The sequence below is a fragment of the Platalea leucorodia genome, assembly GCF_965183815.1.
Source record: "Platalea leucorodia genome assembly, chromosome: 11".
NCBI lineage: Eukaryota > Metazoa > Chordata > Aves > Pelecaniformes > Threskiornithidae > Platalea > Platalea leucorodia.
In genome coordinates, this window is record NC_138833.1 from 15,449,962 (window position 1) to 15,471,437 (window position 21,476).

The 21,476-nt window shown below is 41.7% G+C and overlaps 1 protein-coding gene across 5 annotated transcripts in view; it reads right to left on the reverse strand.

Moving 5' to 3' along the window:
* Positions 1-21,476, reverse strand: part of FNIP1 (folliculin interacting protein 1) — a 72,015-nt gene that overhangs the window by 24,790 nt on the left and 25,749 nt on the right. For 4 of the 5 annotated variants that reach the window (XR_014229505.1, XR_014229506.1, XM_082324508.1 and 1 more), the window contains exons 2-6: positions 16,073-16,199; positions 7,043-7,186; positions 2,633-2,733; positions 2,305-2,379; positions 1,670-1,761 (exon numbers count right to left, since the gene is read on the reverse strand). Coding sequence is in view for 2 of the 5 variants with exons in the window: in XM_082324508.1 (XP_082180634.1) it covers positions 1,670-1,761; positions 2,305-2,379; positions 2,633-2,733; positions 7,043-7,186; positions 16,073-16,199 (539 nt within the window). In the remaining 3 variants the exon portion in view is untranslated. Of the gene's footprint in view, positions 1-1,669; positions 1,762-2,304; positions 2,380-2,632; positions 2,734-7,042; positions 7,187-11,800; positions 11,870-16,072; positions 16,200-21,476 lie in introns of those variants that run through there. The other variant, XR_014229507.1, reaches the window with a different exon arrangement.

Genomic DNA, 21,476 nt, shown 5'->3' on the forward strand with positions numbered 1-21,476 from the left:
TTTCTTTACCTACTTGACCCATGGTTCCCTCTGCGCTGAAACGGGAACTGTAAGCAAACACTGTCAAACGCACTGAAAACTTGTGCAGCTCAGTTACAAAGAAAGTTTCAGCATCCTCTTCGCGAAGGCAACCTCGTCACTTCTTGTCGCACGCCCTTGCACCGAGGGGCCTGCACCCCCCGGCCAGCTCTCGGGCCGGTTATCCTTTCTGCTCGGTGGGGAAGAGTCACCCTCGCTACGGAGCTGGACCCAGGTGAACGCGTGGCACTGGCTACACCTAAATCATGCTGAGTCCATGCCTAATAGTTGCATTATCTGAATTTGAACTTGCAGTTTAGATCACACTGATGATACAGCAAACTTTTGCCAAGCACAAACCACAACAAAACCCTAAAAGCAGATGAAGTGAGTTCCTCTCACAACAAAAACCCTAAAAGCAGATGAAGCGAGTTCCTCTCTCTTAGATCAGGCACCTCATTCACGCATGCACTGTGAAAAGTCACAACTGAATTCTGAAAGGTATACTGAATATTAAGAAAAATGCATCTTTTTAATTTTCCTGACTTAGGAAATTCAAGAAGCATTTAATAGATAATAGGTTCTTACAGCTTTAGTTGGCTTCCCTTATAAATGGACTATTGGGAATTATTTTAATAAGGTATACAGCTTTTGAGCCTGAAAAGCATTTAAGCCCATGCTTAGGTGTAGTCTTATCAAAGTCAGTGTGAAGGAGAGAAGTAAACACCCAACAAGAATTAGGACCATGTCAAAGCCAGAAACCCAGTTACAGTAACAAAGTCATCAAATTCACTCCTTACTCTCAACCCCAGAAAAGTGTATTTTACATACAGCAATATTCTGGAAAGCAAACATAAAAAGAAGCCCCTTATTCCACCTACTACAACGGACATTTGCTTGGAATGTCAACAATCTAAACCAAGGGAAAGGGAGGATGTGCTGAAGAGCCAGCAGGCTGCTATACTGGATAACCAAGCCCTAAAGTACAGTAACTTCACTATCAGCTCTAGCGGTCCCACAGGGAAAAGCCAAGGCCTTCCCCTCTTTCTGTAATCTCATGTCCACGGAACCTTCACCCACAGCACTTCATGAAGGCTGAGAACCAAAGATGCCAGATGGTTTTTCAACACCGCTTAGCTTCCATGGTCAGAGAGAGAGAGAAAGAGGAGAACAAAAAGATATGCTGTCTAATCTGATCAAAAACTCCAGCACAACTGTGCAAAGTTAACTTGGACTAGTATGAAACGTGGCCACATGCGTTCAGGTGGCCCCAGTACAGAACAGAATGAAAATTATTAATTAAAATAAAACTGGGGAACTAAGGCAATCAATCCTGCCTGATCTGAGATATGCTGCTTAGAAAGTTCTACAGACTGTTATTTTCCAACATTTTCTGTATTTGAACTTAAGTATATCTAAATATTTCTATTATGTATTTTATATACACATATACAGCTGTATATATTGAACCACTGCTAATTCCTTGAACTGTCTGATTTATTCTCCTCCAAGCCCCACGAACATTAATTTTCTGTTACGTCTTAAGCTTTTTTTTTTTTTTTAATTTGATTCTATTTAGAAGACTTTCATATTCTAGAATCTATGATTACTCAGTTAAAGATACCAGGAAATAAAATCTGTTTGTAATTACCTATATTCCCAAGAAGTCCATTCATAATTGTACTGTGGTCAGGCTTTAATGTATTGCTATCTTGATTAATGAACTCAAGACTGTCCTGCAACCTATAATGAACATAAAACATACAACAGAAACAGTGATTTGCATTGAGTAGAATATAGCGTTACTTCCTTATAGCTCAAACGGAACGGACAAGATAAGAACGCAGGCTTCCACTAGAAAAAGCTTTCATGGCCTAAGCCACGTCCTCAGGTGGGTCAATTAATACACAGAAAACTAAACATTGAACCCTGTGAAGCCAGATGTTTTTGTAACACCTTTTTTTTCATCTTGGGCTGAATTCCCCAACTCCAGTGTTCTGTCCTCATCCCTTCTCCTTTGGTGGTTGCAGGTACTTTTGTACCTTACGATATCAAGCTTCACCATATCAGCATTAAAGGAATGGTTCATTCATTCGCTTAAAGCAAACTGAGGTGAAGATAACCACAAGGGAAAGGTGAGGACACTAGTGACAGCATGTAACAGATCAGGGAACAAGACGTTATTTTTCTAGAGAAAGAATCTGGAGGGTATAAAAAAAAAGAAGCCTTCTGTGTTCTTACATTCATCTGCTTATGTGCAATAGATACAATTTGTAATGGACTCACGTATTCAGACTTCCGTAGATGCTGCTTCCAGTGCGAGCTGTGAAAACCTTGCTGAGCATGAGCTGAGGAGGTGAGCTAGAGGACAAAAAGGAAGATGTCAGTCAGAAACACAGTGCCAAGACAGGCTTTGCTTTCCATTTCACAACCCTCCAGATTTTATAGACCTAAAGATGACATAACAGCCTTTTCCGTCAAAAGTGACATCAGAATAACTTCAAAGCAAAACCAGAAATCCATTTTACTCTGCACTTGTGGCATTCAATTCATTATGTATTAGCACTAAGGAGTAAGTCTCCTGAAAAGACCAGCAGTAAAAAATTAATCTTACCGGATCTGGTGAATTTTCAGTGTGGAGCCCTTGTAGCTCATGGCCACAGAGCCAAACATCATCTCTCCAAGCATGTTAGCATCTGAGGAGCACCGAGAACCCTGAAAAAAACAACCACCAACATTTGTTTTTAAGCATTTTAGAAGCATACTTCTATGAAGGCAACATACAACTAAGGAAAATATTCTTTATTTAAAAGACAAACATGCAAAATATCTTGCTGTAACACTGTTGAATATACTAAGTTGAACAGTTCAATAAAGATCATACTAGCATGGAAAGTGATCTTCACATCGGCTGTGAGCTAAACCAATAAATCATCCGACAAACCCAACCCACCTACAGGGGGTAAGGGGAAGCAGATTCAAACCGCACTGAGTTAGGGGACTAAAAAGTTTTAAGAGAGTGATAACACACTTTACTGAATAAGACCCATTAAGCCTAAACCTTGTGTCTGCTTGACAAGAAGAATCACAAGTTCACTGGAGATCTTATACAGGCTGTGCGTTGGAGCCAAGTTGGACCAGTGCTTTCTTGACAAAGACTGATTCATAACTTCCATGGAGGGTATTTTATATTTGATCCATCTTTCCCTGGCGCTCCTGTGATGGTACCAGCAAAGAGCTGTAGCATCATGATGCCAGGCTTAAGTCATGCAATTCCTGCTTCTCAGCTGGTGAGAGCTTGCTGTAGGCATACTGGCTAAATACAAAGAAGGACCGTCACTATGCCGCATCACAGGCTAGATCAAATACTGCAAACAAAACCCTAAAATTAAAAAGTTACTCAGGGCAATCAACTGGAGACAACTGCTCAGCTGACAGTCATCTTATTTGTATACTTTCAATGACTGAGATTACTGTCCCTTTGTCCAGGGCTGTTTCATCTCTAGGCTAGCAGAATATTAGTGCTGCCTCTCCATTTGTGCCTTGCCTTGAATGATTTAAAATATCGTGATCACTCACTCACAGAGCTCAGGCAGTTCATAAGTGAGGTACTTTGGTGCTGTGCAAGAGAGCAATACATTTCCTTTGAGGTGCGTCATAACTAATAACACTTCCTTGGAGTAATCCTATCAGAAGGTCCCTAAAACCAGTCACAGAAATAACCTTGTGTTTGGAAAATGCTAAGTGCTGTATCTCTATATCCCTTATCCAAGCTCTGAGCAACCAGGAACCTCACCCAGATTCCTACACAGGCTTGGAATATATCTAAATATTTTGCCCAGCGTCAGACAGTGAGCTCAGAGCACAACCGAGGACAGGGTGTCCACACCACGGATTCCTACCAGCAGTAAGGAGTGATAGGAAAACGACCACTCAATGTTTCTGCTCACGCTGGCCCGCAGAACAAGGGCAGGACAAGGAAATGCTAATCAGCCAAAAGGCAACACACTTATAACACTTTTCAATTTTTAGCTCTTCTCAAGCACTCTCAATTAAGATGATGGTACTTTAACAGACATACTATTAACCTCTGAAATCTGCTATCAGTGCAAGAAAGATAGGGGATGACTAAAGGTAGCAACCACAGTTACAAAAATGAGGATACAATTGCAAGGTTTGTTAGTGTTCATATGACGGGGCAAAATCTGATCATTAGCTGGGTCTCAGAGAAATTTCTGTCTTTACCTCCCAGGATATCATACTGCCGAGGTGCACTGTGGGCATGGGCAGTACTGGAAAAACTAGACTTTAAAATCAGTCAGCCAGTATGACCCAGCAGCTCTAAGGAAATATAAGCATACATGTTAATGGCTCTAGGAAATGATAGGTCTTGCCAGCATCATGAAATCTTGTAGTAAGAACACTGCAAATTACTACAGCCAAATGTTATGATTGTTATTTTTAAATCTGTTGCAGATCTCCAGTTGAAGGACTCGTTCTGAATAAATGTCAAGCCCTTGATGGTTGGTTTTGGTTTCAACTTTCTGCTGTTGTGAAAATCTAATTCTAAAGCTGAGGAAAAATACTTTAAGATAAAGTATTGATTTTCTTTGTCAAGCAACCGAATTAAAAAAAGCAAGTGAAAATCAGCTGCTTTCAAATTTAATTATAGGGGTTTCCCTTTCCTCTGAAAGACAGAGACAAGCAATGCTAAGGGCAAAGAGTGTGATAAGATGCACCCATGGCTGTTTCAGTCTGGCATTTCATCTACACCTAATAACAATAATTTTACCATGCATAACAGAAGATGCACATATTTAATGCATTTAGTATGGAAGCACTGCTACAGCTCAACAATTTGGGCCTTTAATGCTGCAAAATAAAGGTCACTCAAGACCAAAGTAGAGTGCAATCAACTGAGGAAAGGGGTTAAATATTAAAAACTCAAACAAAAAATAGCCAAGGAGCATCTGGCAAAAGAGGCATAACCTCCGGCACTGACAGCTTGGACACAAACCAATTTCCTAGGTCATATTTATGAGCTCACATACAAATTGATCGTAAAATACCCACAAGTGTTTGTTATTGCACATTAGCATATTAGAGGTAGTAAAATTTGCATGATTGGGAAATTACATTTCTGAATATATTTACAGCACTTAATATTCCACTTACTGTACATATTGTCATATCAATAACTAAGTACATATGTAAATTAAAAATGCAGTACAGAAATAAATGTCAAATGTCGTGATCAACAAATCAGAAAGACTTTCAGTCCTGACTACCCTGACAAGCAGGTACAGAGGTAACACTAGTGCCATAATGTGCAAATAATTGTGGACAAGCTTAGAACCATATTCAGCTTCATCTTAATGGATTCTAGTCACATTTGTGATGGATCTGGATAGGACATAATTAAAAATATGGAAGCCTGGAACAAACCCCTGTATTTCACCTTGCGATTGAAGCTGCTCATATATAGTCAAAGTGTATTTAAACAAGGAAACATAAAGAACTATTTTAAAAGTCCTATAGCATTGTATTATTTGGACTTCCATTTTATAGCTTTAAAAAAAACCAAAACAAAACAAGAGAACTTAAAAATACTGCAAATACATTAAGTAACTTCTGAGGTTACCAGGCACAACAGTTAGAAGATAGGAAATGCCAGGGTGACTGATGTCTGGACAAACTTTCTCTGGCCCTTCTCCATATATGATACAAAATTTTACTGTGCAGTAAAGAACTCTAGTACTTATGGCTCTCTGCTCACTTGCTGGGGAAGCCTGGAAGGAGTACAGGGACTGCAGTAGATAGTTTACAACAAATACGCTGTAGAAGACTTAAGCTGGAAGTTTCTCATATGCTTTCTGAGCTGGTTACATAGCCACACATCATTTCAGTTCAACTCAGTAAGATTTTGACTAAGTGATACGCGTGAGGAAATGGGGACTTCAAAGGGAAAACTTTCCACAGCTTTAAAATACACTGTCATGCCTACCACTAAAATTAATTTCCTTTAATAACGTTGACCATTGTTTGCACAGAGCCTGCCCAGTAGGAGAGACAATTTCTGGATAGTGGGGGCCATCATTTTTCTTGGTCACACAATGCACGAAGGAGGTTATTTTGTGCTGGAAGGAAGCTGCTGACAGAAATGCCTCTTCCTTTCATAACCGCAGCTAAATGCCCTTCCAGGAAGGGAGGAATGGAAAACAGATCTTCAGCCACCTTACTAAAGCTGTGGAAAAGAGTGTGATGAGAAAGAGAAAACAAGACTACGCAGCTCGCCAAATATAGCAAGAGCTAACACGACAGCAGGAAAGTCAGCACCGAAAGGTTCTTCATTTATATCTACAGTAGATTAAGACATCAGTAGTACTGTACTTCAGAATAGGTTGTGGAGATAGCAGCTTCCCTCAAACACACAATTACTTCATTACAAAGAGTGGAAGGGCTTAGTTCTATTTTAGGGTGGCTTAATATAAAACACTTGTGATCCATGGAAGGAGAGATGACAGAAATATATCCATGTCAGATGACTCTAGCTACTCTCATGGCCAAAATCTCTTATGTAAAATGTAACTCAAGTGCACTGAATCCCTTGTTATAAAGCTGTTACACAGGCTATCCCTATAGATAGCACATTTCTGTTATTTCCCTGGCATTTGGCAATAAAGTAAAATAAACTACCTCATCTATACCAAGATAAGATATTTGTGCCAAGTCTGATTGTACCAAACAAGTGTTATAACCCAGGTCATAAAACAGAACAAATGCCCTAGAGAAATCGCTGCCATTCAAGACACATCCTGAGAGAACCAGCTGGTCCGTTTTAGACTTGTTCAAACCCAAAGCTACAGAATTAAGCATTACTGAGTCAGAACCAAAGTCTGATTTTGACTGAAAACTGCTCTCCACCGCCAGCCTCTGATTTCAAGCATTTCAAAACATTCAGTACCTCACCTGCCGTTGGTATTTGACACAGGTTATGCAAAAAAAAAAAGGAAGAGTGACTCACCTGGTATTTTGGGCATTGTTCTTTTGGATCAGAGAACGAGGAGGATGAATTGATTGAACTATCCAAGGAAGAAGAGCTGTCTCCTCCAGGCTTCAGTTGGCAACATTTCCCAAAAACTCTCACCTGAGCATCGCTGCAGAGTTTCTGGAATACAGACAACATATGTGACACACTAAGACCCATGACCTGAAATCACTGTTTAGCAGCATTGTACTTACCTGTTTAGGTAAGATATCTAACAGCTGAAAGGCTTATGCCCCAGAAAAACAGTTAACAGAATATTTATTAGTGTCTCTTGCAACCTGGCTGTACGAAAGCAAGCTGAGTTGTTTTACTTCCAATTAGCCAGGAGCTAACAGGTCACTCCAACTCCATTTTCCTAAGTAGCCATCCATCTCTGAAGCTTTACAAATGACTGTTTTAGACCCAGGATTAGGAGAAAGGATGTACGAAAGCATTTAAAGGAAGGATGGCAACAATAGGCTCCGGCCGTCTTCATCTTGCTCCCTGTGCCCACTGGGGCGGAGGTGACAGAGCAGCGTGACGGGCACAGCCCTACAGAGCGACAATGACGGCCAGATCACTACAAGGAGCAGTTCACGACGTACAGGAAAACACACTGATTAGGAATAATCGAGCCAAAGCAACACAGAATTTGAGAGAGATTCATGTTACAAGGATAAGTGGAGAGAAAAGATACTATTTTTATAGATCTCTCCCTAGCTGTGTCTAAGTCCCCCAGTCTTTTTAAAGAGTGGCACAGAGGTGACACGTTCCTCTCATTTTCAGTACGAGGGAATTGCGGGGCTGGAAATGGACAAAGCTGAAAAACACAGTTAGTGTTACAGAGAAGCCAGAAAAGTTTCACAAAATGATGGAGAAATGGTCCAAGGGGTGATTTCTGACAGAGATTCAGACAGAAAGCATAGCAAAAAAGGGAGTTAGGAGGGCTCAGATGGAGCTGGAACCGACATACAGGATGGGTAGGATCTGTATCCACTCTACACACGCCCTGTTATCAATCACTGGCACGGGAGATGCTCCACTACTGTTTCCTTCACTGTTTAAAAACATTTGCAGTTTCCCCTGTGAATCTCAGCATCCCAAGCAGAATCAGCATCCACGTTAGTTAACGCCCTTTACACTAGCATCAGGCAATCCTCTTCACCTAAAGATCTCAATGTAGTTTTCATATACTCATTACACTTCAACACACCCACGTAAGGGTGGCATTATTTACATTTGCTAGTGGGCAGCACTAGGAGACAGAAATAGTCTACACTGCTAAAAATTACATACTAACTCTGCCCTAAGACTTTCTTAATTAACATTTCCTGTACAATCACCAAACCAGTAAGAGCAAGCTGGAAGCAAACCCTACTGGAAGCAAGGTTCAAGGGACAGATGAAAATACAGAAGTGCTGTTATATGTCACAGCTTCATCTCTGGACTCACAGGTCCACATCACAAGCTCCCCCTTCATTCAACAACGTAAATATGTCTCAATCTTTAATAGCTATGAAAAAAAGGAAAAGACATAAAGAAAAGTGAGAAATACCCAAGGCAGAGGGTGGTAACTTCATGAGTCTGCTCAATAATCAGCAACAACTGTACAAAAAGACAACTGCCCTTACTGCTGCGGAGGGATTTTGATGAGGGGCAAGATGGGAATCCCATGCCTCTCTCCTAGGCTGTGCAGGTTACTTTTTTTTTTTTTTTTTTGGCTAAATCTCACCCACACTTAGGGAGAGGTGACTTTTCTTTGGCCCTAACTGTGGGTGAGATTTAGCAAAACAGCAGAAAATGTCAGGAATTATCGAGCTCCACGCGGCAGTCTGCACTGCTGCTCCCATTAGAGAGCTGCTGCCGCAGAAAGCCTTAAGGAAAAATGTGCAGACAAATCAGTAATTCTGTGGCAGAGGGGAAGGAAGCATGCACCAGCCGCCGAGTCCTGTGCTTTACTGCCATTATACAGCCTCCCATAGTAGTATCCTCTCATTACGACATCGTAGTGAGTACGTTGAATTCATGCAATATGTAGATTTGCTAATGGCTAGTATCTGTGGCTTGAGCACAGTACACAATGGCTGGAACATGTGAATGATCATCATATGACTTCAGCAGGAACTCGTGAACTAGAATTGCATTTTATCTCTGACACAAACAACAATGTCCTAGGCTAGGCAAGCATCATGTGATAAAACCACATAAAATCCACAGGGTTACAGAAGCTTTTGCAGGCAAACCACATTTCAGCTTGCATTTTCCATCAGATGTTGAAAGTTCCTTCTAAAAAATTACAATTATAACTAAGCTTCCTTGAGACTGTAAAGCCAGTAAATGCATTTCTACAGGTGAAAAAAATTTCTGTGCATTAAAAAAAATAGGCTAAGTTTGCAAATTACTTACTTTTAAATCATTTCTTCTCATTATCACTGCATTTTTCTGCAGAACAGCTTTCCCCAGATCCATTGGGGAGTCTGGTATCTTGAAGTAATAGTGGCCTAATTTAAATAGCAAACCAGGAAAATGGCTGTTTGGTCTTTGCAGTGGAGTTTAATGAACCAAGACTCCTGCAAGGAGTCTGTGAAAGAGGTCAGGATCTTTCAGATACCACTTTTCAGAACCTTGTGAACAGTAAATCCCTCCTAAAATGCAGATCACTGACAAATTTTGGTGTTTGCTCTTTTACAAACTTAGTGTGTGCTTAAGAATAACCTGTTGGACAATGAGATCAAGTACCTGCAATGCCCCTCTCCTCTGCAGTTTCTGAATCCAAACGTCAATGAAATCTTAGATGCTAAAAATCTCAAGATATTATGCATCAAAGGAGTGGGATTACTTGCATTCCAATACTATATTCCAAAGATATGCAAGCCAGGTTTCCAAAAATAAAAAGGTAACCTAATTATTTAAGAACTGTACAAGGGAAAGTTTCAAAGTTGTGGGTTTTCTTTCCAAACAGACATAGTTGCAACAAATCAGATCCCTAGGCAAAGTGCTGCTGGAGTCCTCCGAAACGCTCACTTTTGCTGGAGAGCAGAACATCTGCTGGAAGGATGCCGCGGGCAGCTGCCGCTCCTGGCTGCCACGCCGCTCTCCCCGCTGTGGTCACACTCTTTGTTCCTTCTCTGCCAGCTCTCTGCAAATACCGCCCAGCTCCAAAGACTGCCTGGCAGTCACAGCTCTCACATTAGAGGTCATCATTTGCTGAAAGTCTTAGAGACCTATCAGGTAGTACTGAAGATAACTTAGAGTAAAAAGTCTTTATAGTACAACAGAGTACAAAGTAGTTTTCTTCTACAGTTCCGCTTCTGGAATCTCTTTTCTCCACCTCTATCAGCAAAGACCTTTAACTCTTTGCCATAAGGTCTATAAATTCCTCCGTAAGTGGAAAGAACATGCCCAGGGCTGTGCACAGGAAGAGGAATTTCTGCTGGGCAAGTTTTGGTTTGGGGATAATAAGAAAGTTGAAAGGAGCCTGGCGTGTTGAACTAAATCCAGACTGTGTGCATGTGTGTTAGGGCTGTGAGGGACAGAAGGAAAAAGGAATGTCATCATATGGTTTACTCTTTTCTACCTCTCTGCAACAGCAGGTGCTCAAATACCACTGTGGTGGTAGTGATAGAAAAATCTTTATTTCCAAGTAAAGTTGCCACTCTTCAAGAGCTCTGTACGTCATTTCTAGAACAGGTTTTTCAGCAAAGCTGAAAAATTATTCCAAAATAGATAAATTAACTCTTTTGCTTTATTAATATGCATTGGTCTGAATGTGTAATTAAATGTATGCATCCATCTAGGACATGAGAGTAACGTGAATAGGCGCCCATTCCTTCCCTTCAAGTGCTGCTGTAAAAATCCAGGTACCTTTCTTAAAATGCAGCTGTCAAGTGCTACATTCTCACTTTATTTGCAGAGTTGTCAAGTTCCTCTATTACTCAGAGGTCAGTGAAAGAAGTAAAGCCAACCCTATGCTCCCCCACTCCACTAGTATTCTTCCATTTCTGCTTAGAGAGAATAAGCAGAGCTAAGAAGGTGGGACTTGGTCTCTGTGCTTACTCCTTTATCTGTCTGCTCAGCCTGGCTCACTGGAAACCTGTCCACCGAGAGCCAGATACACACCAGAGTCTCCATTTCACACAACTCACCTAAAAGCAAAAGGCTCACTATCCAATTACTAATCCCTCAAAGCAATTTGCTGCTCAGCATTTATCCAGTGCTGAAGTATATTAGAACACGTGGCTAATCCTGGCTTGTTTAAAACAGCATGCCATTTTTTCTGCTTTGGGATAAATATGACATTCGGAGTGAAAGAAATTGCTGCAGTAGGAGATCAAATATCATACGACTTTTCAGTTAAATTATCCCAAAGATAAAGACAACTAGGTTACATGGCAAAAGTGAACTTTTCGCTCCGCAAGTCCAAGTCCACTGTTACACCTCAAGATCTCAAATTCTGCACCCCGGGCCACTCTTTCATTTCTTCAAAACACCAAAACAAGCCTTGCTTCTGAAAATCCTCTTCTGACTCTGGGCCCTGGGAACAAGCCACTGCCCTCGTCTGATTCCTTGTCTTTCTCCCTTCCCAGCCAAACCGCCCAAACTCTGGATCCCTGCTCAGCCCAGTGCACAGCTTGGCTCTTGCTTTCTTTCCCCCCTCCTCTTCCTCATGGTCCCTTGACACCCCTTCTTCCTCCCTGGACTCCACGCCATCCTCTAGGCTGATCTTTAGACTTCGGAAATATTTTAGCTTCTTACATGTCCGTCAGCACCTCTCTTCCGTCAAATCCCAAACGGTAACTGCCAGCTTGAGGTAAGTCACCACTGGACAACACAAAAAGGAAAAGGAGCAGTTAAACAAGACAGCTAAACCTCGTCCCTGAACTCATTCAGCTGCTCCGAGGAAAGCCCTGACACAAGGGTCCCCTTCCCAGCTTCTTTGCCTTACTCCCCGCTTCTCCCTCGTGGCGCTATTTCTGTGTCATCCTTATCCCAGTCAATTGCCAGCCCTTGGAGGAAAACTCCTCATACTTCAACTGGCCCCTGCACACCGACGTTTATGGCGACATAACTCATGAGCCGCACAACAGCGGCAGCGCGGTAAAATCCAACACAGCCTTCGCGTAAGGTTAGCATGAATGCAGTGTCAAGGTTGAGAAGCCAAGCACACAGAGGGTCAGGAAAGGCAGAGCCAAGGCTGAAAGCTCAGCACTGGCAGGGCCACCTGGCCTCTGCACCTTAAAAAGGAAAAGGAGCGGCTCGTCATGCTTGATTTGAAATTCAAACCAGGCCCGTTATCACAGCTCTTGGAAGAGTATACGTGTGTTCACACACGGCTCCTGGCTTGGAAACTCGGTACGACCCAACAGGGTGGATGTATGCGGGACCTCGCACAGCCCCGAGGCACCCCATGGGGAGGTGAGTGGGGCTGGTGGTACGCGTGAGCGGAGAGCAGGCGGGGAGGCGTTAGAGGAAAAGGAGCAGACAAGCGCAGAAACGAGCCTACTAGTAGAAATCAGTCGTAGGTCGTAGCACTATCACCTGCAAATCAAGCCATACAGTCTCATTAGAAATGACACTTCTTAGTATGAGGAACAAACTCTGAAGTAGATCTCTAGAGGAGACAGCAGATCAAACCCACAAGCTTGCCCGTAAAAGTACTTTGATACCCAAAAATCCAAGAGATGTGGATGTTTGGGTGTGGACTGAGGCTGTTTAGTAAAGGCGTCAATAATGTCTGCTTCCCGTATCACAGGCTGCCCTGGCATACTTAATATGCAAATGCCTGTTCTGATACATTTGCTCATGACCTTGTGTCATAGGGCTGGAAAGGGCAGCCACTCTCTTCTGGGATACCCTGGCAGAACTCAGACAGGGGAGTCACCCAATTTTCTGATGCTCCTCAGGCAGCAGTCTTTCAGCTCTGCTTACAGAGCCTGGCTGATCAATAGCCCATCCCCTGGAAAGCTGGGGAAGAACCTCTCCTGCTTAGCACCAAAAAAGGTATAGGACTCACAAAGGGGATCTCTCTGCCTCCCCGCCATGCCAAGCGCCCACAGCTGCCTAAGGCGGATCTCTGCCTGGCCTCAGTGGAAATGCCTGGCACAGCCTTCGGCCAACATTCCCGGTGCAGCGGCCGCCAGCCCTCCGAGTCACCAGACTGCTTCTCGGCTTTGCTCGCCAAGTTTAACTCCAGCGAGACCCGAGGAAAACATCACTTCTCCTGCGCAATTAAAATATCTTAATGGCCATACTGCAAACTCTCTGCTGCTTTCTGTCTGTCTCTGTGCAATACCCTCCCAAAATTCTTGTGTACCTGGTGTTTAGCTTTATTGAAGACATGAAGAGGCTGATTTAATATCCAATGAAAACACGAAATCCTTATTTGTGTTATAGTCACATTTCCCTCATGGATAATATGAACCTAGTAATGCTTTAGTAATTAAAGCCCAGCTTGGTGTGAGCACAAACTCTGCAGTTTTCACTCATCAAAAAGTCAGAGCCTACTGTTTTATTTCTTGAAACATCTGTGTCTGGAAAAGTTTGCTCTGATGCTCCTTAAATTTTATAACCATACCTTCCCTTATAGAATTCAAACCACTGAGCCATGTTCAACCTTGGTCCACCGCACACAACTCTTGACATATGTTGAGACTAGATGTATAAAACAGAGCAAAGTATATCTCACCTTGCTGCAGGCATACAACTCTTAAATTATAATTGCTTTCACGTCTCATAAGCAACAGAGAATGGGAACTGAAGATCACACCAACGTAAAGCAAACTGAAACCCTCTCGGTTCTCCACGTTAGACTGATTAGACTTCAACCAGAACAGTCTGGCCACTGCTAGGCACTCTTGCAAATCTCCCCCCTAGTGTTATTTGTGAATCCAGAGGTATAAACCACGTTAGGAAAGGGGGGGGCGGGGAGAGATGCAGAAAGCTTTGGGTTTTGTGGGGTGCTGAACAGATTCCCTTTCAGAAGGGAGAGTGCCCAGCCCACACACATGTCTTGCTGCAAAAGGGCAAGAGTGCCTTGGAATGTGCTTAGAGCCAAGATCTGGCTTTGTATAGGCAGGGTGTGTCTTTGTTAATGAAAATCATGATAAAGAGTGAGAAAAATAAACAACGCAATTCCTTGAAAATGGCCAGCACTTACTGCTAACTGTACAAGCCTGTACTAAGCTCGCAGCAAGCTGAGCCGAGGACTCTTCGGCACGTTTTTACCTGCATAATGCTTCTGCTATTGCAAAGTTTTGTTTTACGAGGAAAGTTTTGCCTGACGTGACATTATCTGAGTGCTGCAGAAGGCAGATATCACCGCAAGCAAATGTTTCAATATATTCTCTTTCAAAGTCTCCTAATACCACAAAAAAGAAGAAATATATCAAGTTACTAGAGATTAGCACTGGGCATTTCAAACACCTGGGAACAGTCGTCTTCCACCAGTCTCACATACTCATTTCACAGAGATGGTGAATACAGCTATTTCCCTCCCCCTTCCCCCTTAGCAAAGAAAAATAAAGGAGAGATTAATATGGAACCGTGTTAGCTTCATTATCAACCATTTATTCTGTTGCTGTTGAGCTGCCACAGTCAACGATCTTTCTGAAATAAACCAAAACAGTGAAGTTTGCAAATTCACTGTGCAAGTACAGATCTATCTTAAAGAGGTTTTAGGCTTTCAAGAAATCAATTGAAATATGGCAAGAGAATTTATACTGTACAACATCTTTTTTATTGATGAAGTAATGCTTTATAATTAATGAAGTAATAGTAATAAGCATAGCCAGCAATTTGTACCAATAAACCACTTCTAAAGATCTCTTGTCTTTAAAAAATCTGTTTTCTTGGCAAGAACACCTAGAACAGAAACATATAAATTCTAAAGCCATTCTAACAAGTTAAAATTAAAAAGAAAGATGCATTTTGTTCAACATTTGTGGAACTTGCTTTACTTCACAAATTCTCGAGAAGAACTAGGAAATTGGGATCTTGATTCATGGCCATAAAAGCGCTAGAGTAAGAGGTGGAGAAGCCTGGAAGTTAGTGCCTGACGAGACACAAACTGGCTCCCAGAGGTTAGGATACGTGGCCATAGGAAGCACTCGGGACCAGGATGAGAAGCATCAGGCTGGCAGCATTCAGCAACAGGCCAGAAGAGTTTACAAAGCTGGATGAAGAATCCTCTGGCTGTACTCCAATACCCAACATGAAAACCAGGGCTTAGGGGTAACATGTCATGTTGTGTACTCCTGCTTACAGAACTTAGTAAGTCCTACAGGTAAAAGCAACTGGGATCATAAATTTCAGTTCACACAGTGCTTTCTGCTTGCAGAGCTTAAAATGGTTTGCAAATATTTTCAGAGATGGTGGAAAGGAAGTTCAAAGCAGCGAAATAAGTTGTCCAACCTCACACAACCACTTACAATAGCACTGTGGCTAGAAATTAATCTTCTGGCCAGAGCCCTTAGAAGAAAGTATCCTCATCTGACTGCATCCATTACAGTTTCCAATTAATAGATTACCATGCAGACCATGCCAAAAGGAAAAACAGAGGAAAAGTTTTCAAGTAACTTCATGTGAAAAAACTGTCAGCAAAGCGTAGAAACAACGACTGGCAAAAGCTAACCAAACAGGACACAAGAGGACACAGGACGGGGAGGACCTTCCGATTAAGAATGCAGACCCCACCATGGCATAAAAGCACATCCATAAATAGCAGTTTATGCCCTGCCTCAGCCCGCCAGCATTGCCTGCTGCAGCCCAGGCTTGCCTGCTGCTCCTTCTCTCTGAAAGAGCAGAAAGTAGACAAGCCCAGGAATAAAGAGATCACTATAGTATTTAAAGCTGCTAAGAGTAAAATCACTGAAGCCTGAATAATTTGCAACTTAACAGGCATTTAAATATAGCCCTGCATATAACTGACGTTTAAATGTTAATGTGTATAAAACAGAACATTTGTGATTTATCAGTCTTGCCATTTTAAAAAATATAGACTATAACCATGTAAATTAGTAAAATACTCACCGACACCGAAACATCCTCTATTTTTCTTTTAGCGCTGGAGTCAAATAAGACATTCCGTCCTCTTCTTTCGCAGTCCTGATACACAATCAGTCGAATCTGACTTGGGTCAAACTCCGGCAAAGGCCAGCTTTAATTGAAAAATAAAAGAGCAGCAGGATCAATTACCACAGCTCTTTATTACACTGTTCTTTCTACGTTATCTGTATATACAACTTTATTAAAACATAAAGTCAAGCAAATGCAATGCCATTTCATCAAACCCTTTGATCCTGTAGCCAGGACTATCCCTTTTGTTTTTTCTTTCCCCTACACTTGCCAAATTACACTGGCATAAACGGCATCAATCCACTACAATCATATACAATGATGCGCACAGCATCACTAGCTCTTGTGCTCTGTCTTATGATATTTAATGTTTTCTTCAAGTTCCAGCTTTTTGAAATCAGTCACAGAAGAACTCAGCTTTTGTGTTGAAAGACCAAAAAGAAAAAAAAAAAAAAAAAAAAAAAGAGTCCCTCCTCATGGCAAGCACTAGCTTGAAAGCATTCACAATTCAAAAGCAAAAAGAAAAAAGGTATATATTCACACTGGCCTCTCCCTTAAGTAATGAATTTCTGCATTTGCAGTCATGGGTTTTCAGCCTCACGGGTTGGCAAAGCACTGAACTCCACAGCTGAAAAAATGCGCAGTACCTTTCCTACCCTTCATCAGGTTAACACTGTAGTAACACACGTGTATAGAACTAACTGCAGTATGATAAACTACAACATTCATACTAATATCTGCTTTGACGCTGAGGAACAGAGAGCCACGTGTGGCTATATACTCAGGTCCTCGCTACATTCAGACTTAGAATAATCTCCACTTAAGCCACTGTGATTCAAGGCCATGCTGCTGCATGGGTCAGCAAAACACACACAGCAGTCGTCTTCCAACACGCCTATTCCCAAACGGGTTTGCAGCCAATAACAAGGAAAGGAGCTTTCCCGAGCCTCTGCCTTCCCTAGTGCCACCGACTTCAGAGGAGCTCTGCAGAGGGAGAACTTGCAGGGCTCAGGCTTGAATACCATCACATAATCTTGCCTTTAAGGGTGCTTTGTAGCCATCATCTTCAATTTCCATTTTAAAAAAAACAGCCATCACTTTAAAGCCCAGCAAACATTTTCACCGATACCTTCTGGGAAGATAGGAAACAAGACGCCTGCTCTATCCATGAAACAACAGGAATCATCTTTCAGCTAGTTACGAGCCATTTCCTAGATCAAGTGAAATTCTATCTCCTTTATCCTTGGCTTTTAGGCAAGCAGTATTAGCATGAAACCCCAAGAAGTGAGAAATGAGGCCCTGGAACTTTCCAGCCATTAATGAAGGATACAGGCTCCCAGTTTACAAGAAGGAGCTGTACATTTATTTCAGCAAAAAGACACCATGATAATGTGGATTAAAGTAAACCTGGCATGCTAGACTCCAAGACTATGGTAAGTTTTCCTTTCCTCCGTCCCTCTAATTCACCACCCAAAAGGTCTCCTTCTCTGCACCCATGCTTTATGTGATCATAAATGACAATTTGTAACCCAACAACTTCTATAGTAGGTCACAGTAGAGAATCAATTTGATCACCAAAGCCATGGTTGCCTATCAGAAGTTTTTAAGACTGTCCAATATAGATTCACAGGCTTTACAACTAGTGTAGTCCCAGCGAGGTGAAACTAAGCCCCAGACACACAGTTACTCGGTCTCTTGAGAGAGGAAATCCATTTCCTAATCTGCTCAGCCCCACCATTTAGCAACAGGAGAGAAAAACAGAAGCTGCAGAGAAGATAGTGTGCAACAAATGTCAAAAGCAACTTATTACAAGAAAAAAAGGTTGAGCAACTTGAAACTGAAATAACTTCATGTCTAGATTTGGGGGCAAAGAGCCATGCACCCTCTCTGTTAGGGCACCTAAAGCCAAGCATCATCCTCAGAGGGACACGCGCACACGAAGAGCAGACTGCAAACTGAGCAAATGCTGTATCAAAACCCCAGCACAGTGACAAACTCAGAGCAGAGCTTCCATTTACCAGAGCCCCATCTTGCATTTCAGAAAATGTAAGAAAACAAAATCCATATTGTTTGATGTCTATTTGGAGTGTTATCAACTGAGAGGCTCCAAGGCACTAGAGCTGGGGACCTCCAAGAGCCTGACTTTGGCTAGTGGTGAGGATGCAAATGAGACTGCTGGATAAACTGGTTTCCTGGAGGAACCATCTCCTTATATTTAAGTGACATCAATGGAAGTCTGGAAACCCATTTTGTTTCCAGATAGGCTATTGTGGTTCCTATAAAGAAACAGTATGACAATAACAACTAATTGCGTGCCAAAAAGGTGCTATTGCTTGCTCCACCCTTGCAACGCATTCGAATTTCCTTCACGCTCACACAAAAGCGTGTCTTCCATTACCTAGTACTTTTGATATTTGACTTTGAAATTACTGGCAAAGAAGGGCAGTAGCTGTTCCAGATCTTAGGAAAGTCTACTTATAAAAAGCTCCAAGAGCAGATTACACACTAAGAGGAGAGAAAGCTAAATATAAAACTCTTGCTGTATTCGGAAACATATTTGATCAAGGTAACAAGAGCTTGTTTACTTCTCAGCTTCTTCACATGACATTTTAACTTTCTCTAGACAAGCATTTAGTAGATATTATCCATCATAATTTGTGATCATTCCCAATAAGCGTTATCTCTGTTACATAATAGAGTCCTTAAGCACATTTCAGCCTTGCAAAAACATTCCCTGGCAATAGCGGGCCACTTCCCAAACCAGAAGAAACTTTAAGAGAGCTGGGGGAAAGTTCATTTAGACAGACAGTAAACAGAGGCAGACTGGCACCTCCAACTCATCCCCACCGCCTCCCAGCGAGGCACATTTTTCTGGAGGAAGCGGGACATGGAGTAGCTTTGCTGTTGTTGTTAGCAGCTTTAAAATACCGTTAAGTTTGATATCTGGATAGATTATCCCCAGGAACATACAAATTCTTGCGTGCAATACGCAGGGCATGTTCTCAAAACAAATATAACAGGGCAATACTCCAGCATTGCTCTTCAGGCAGATGAAAACTGACCTAGATCTTCTGAATATAATGAGTTCTGTTTATAAATGGAAACTAACTTTGACATTTAACTGATGTTTTCTTGAGATTCTTATAGAAAAACCAGGAGACATAGAATCAGATGTTCAAGTAATGTTGACGAAAGGTGAGTCTCCATCTCCCATGCTGTTCTGGAAATGACCGTCCTCTTAATGAGGACTTTTTCCTGGGTGACTTATCTACCACTCTTTGATCTTTCCTTGAAACTGATTATATTTAAAGAAAAAAAAAAAAACAAACCCAAAAACAAACCCAGAACAAACAAACATAAAAACCACCACCAAGAAAACCCCAACAATCTTTTTACCAGTGGAAGTGTGTGTGACTTTGCCACACAGTTAGTGCTGCGAGTTCACACATCAAGCAAGAGAAGAAATAGTGATAAACAAATTATTTCTGAGCAGGACACCCGTCCTGTGGAGAGCTCCACTACACAAATAGTGATTCTTCTTGAATGAGATGTTCAGAAATACCTATCTGAATAGAATGGGGTAGAAATCCATTGACGTATAGATACTCTGAGGGATATTTCAGAAACAAGTCATGTAAAACCAGACCTCTCACAATCACAGACTGGTTGAGGTTGGAAGGGACCTCCGGAGGTCACCTGCTCCAGCCCCCCTGCAGAGATGCTAATACAAGTAGAAAGCACAAAGCAAAGGAATTATTTGGGACAGAAAGACAAACTTCCACATGAATAATAATGAAATTATTAGAAACTAATAATAAGGAAATCAAGGCCTGAAAAATGATATTTTAATGGATGTTCACATTTAAGCCCTACTATTGTTCAGCTTTTCTTGCTTTTTCACCTGTTTTGTTTTCCTGCCTTTTTTACATTCAACAGCAGGAGTATTATTTGTAGTGTACATTTACAGATCCATTACATGCTTCCTGACGTCTCTGCTGCGAGTTGCATGGCAATCCAGAACTCCAAATTCTCTCCAAGGATGGATTTTCTCATGTATCTAATTCCTGGAGTTTATTACTGCCATAGACACTTCTCAGCAAGAGGCAACTGAATGGCTTTAAATTGGTATTATTACACTGCGTGCAAGTTTTAATAGATGAAACAACAGACACAGAAATCCTTCGTTACCACTCCACCAATTAAAATACAAGATTTTTCCCTTGTAATTGAAAGCGAGAACATTCCTTCCTCCTTGTTTCCACTACAACACGAACAGCATTTCTTCATTACATTAAGGGTCTAGTTCAATACTATTTTTCCTCCTGCCTGAGACTTTACTTTTAAAACAATTTCATACTAACACAGCTTAGGTAGTATCCAATTACTTTTTAATAATTAACACAGATATTTTAGAAGTCTTAAAGAAAAGCAACTGAAGCAAACTGGTCGAGATATTAAGCAGGTAGGAATTGTAAAAGAGTTTGCAAAAAAGTGAAGTTACTCAAAACCGTAATATGACTAATCATTGAAAAAGTAAGTTGAAACTATCAGTCAAACTATTGTTTTCCTACCTCATGTTACCCATAGTTATAAAAACTGCCTGGTGATGAATCACTTCCAACTATTTTTAAATGCATCTACGCAAATGATATTTATAGTTTATGCTAGCTTATTTGTTCTGCGTGTTTTTCATGTTAGCACCTTTTAAAAGGCTGACAGGAACAGCCAGGGCAGAGCAGACGGCAGGTCCACCTTGCCCCACGCCTTCCTCGCGGGGCTCCGCAGGGAAGGAAACATCTTGCTTTACTCCCATTAAGATGAGCATCAGAACAGAGGCATAGGGATCCCCAGGGCTTATCTCCAACTCCTGCAGATGATCCTCTTCATGTCCTATTGTTGTTACGGTGGTGCTTAGACCCAGCCAACTTCTACACAAGCATTGGACAGAGACTGTCCCTGTCTTGAAGAGCTTACGTTGTAAGTATGAGACCGTGCCACTAGGTGCATTGGGATATTTCAGATGCAGATCATCTCCACGTTCCACGGAGATGTACATTCACATCGAAGCGTGCTCACCAGTACATATACCGCCCAGTAGTATTTAGGATCCCGCAGTTGCTTTGTTATAGGGAAGGATGATCAGAAGCAGAAGGCAAATGGTCCTTGCCTAGTCCAACCATCATATCATACACCTCTCACCCCTGACTGAGATGCTTTTTCCAACAAGTGATTCCCTTCTGCCCAAATTCCTCTGCACATTGCTATTATCTGTTACTGGATTTTTTTCTTTTGGCTTTGAGAAGATACAACAGAAGTTGAGTATATAAGACACAAGGGGAGGGTATGCTATGTATTTTAA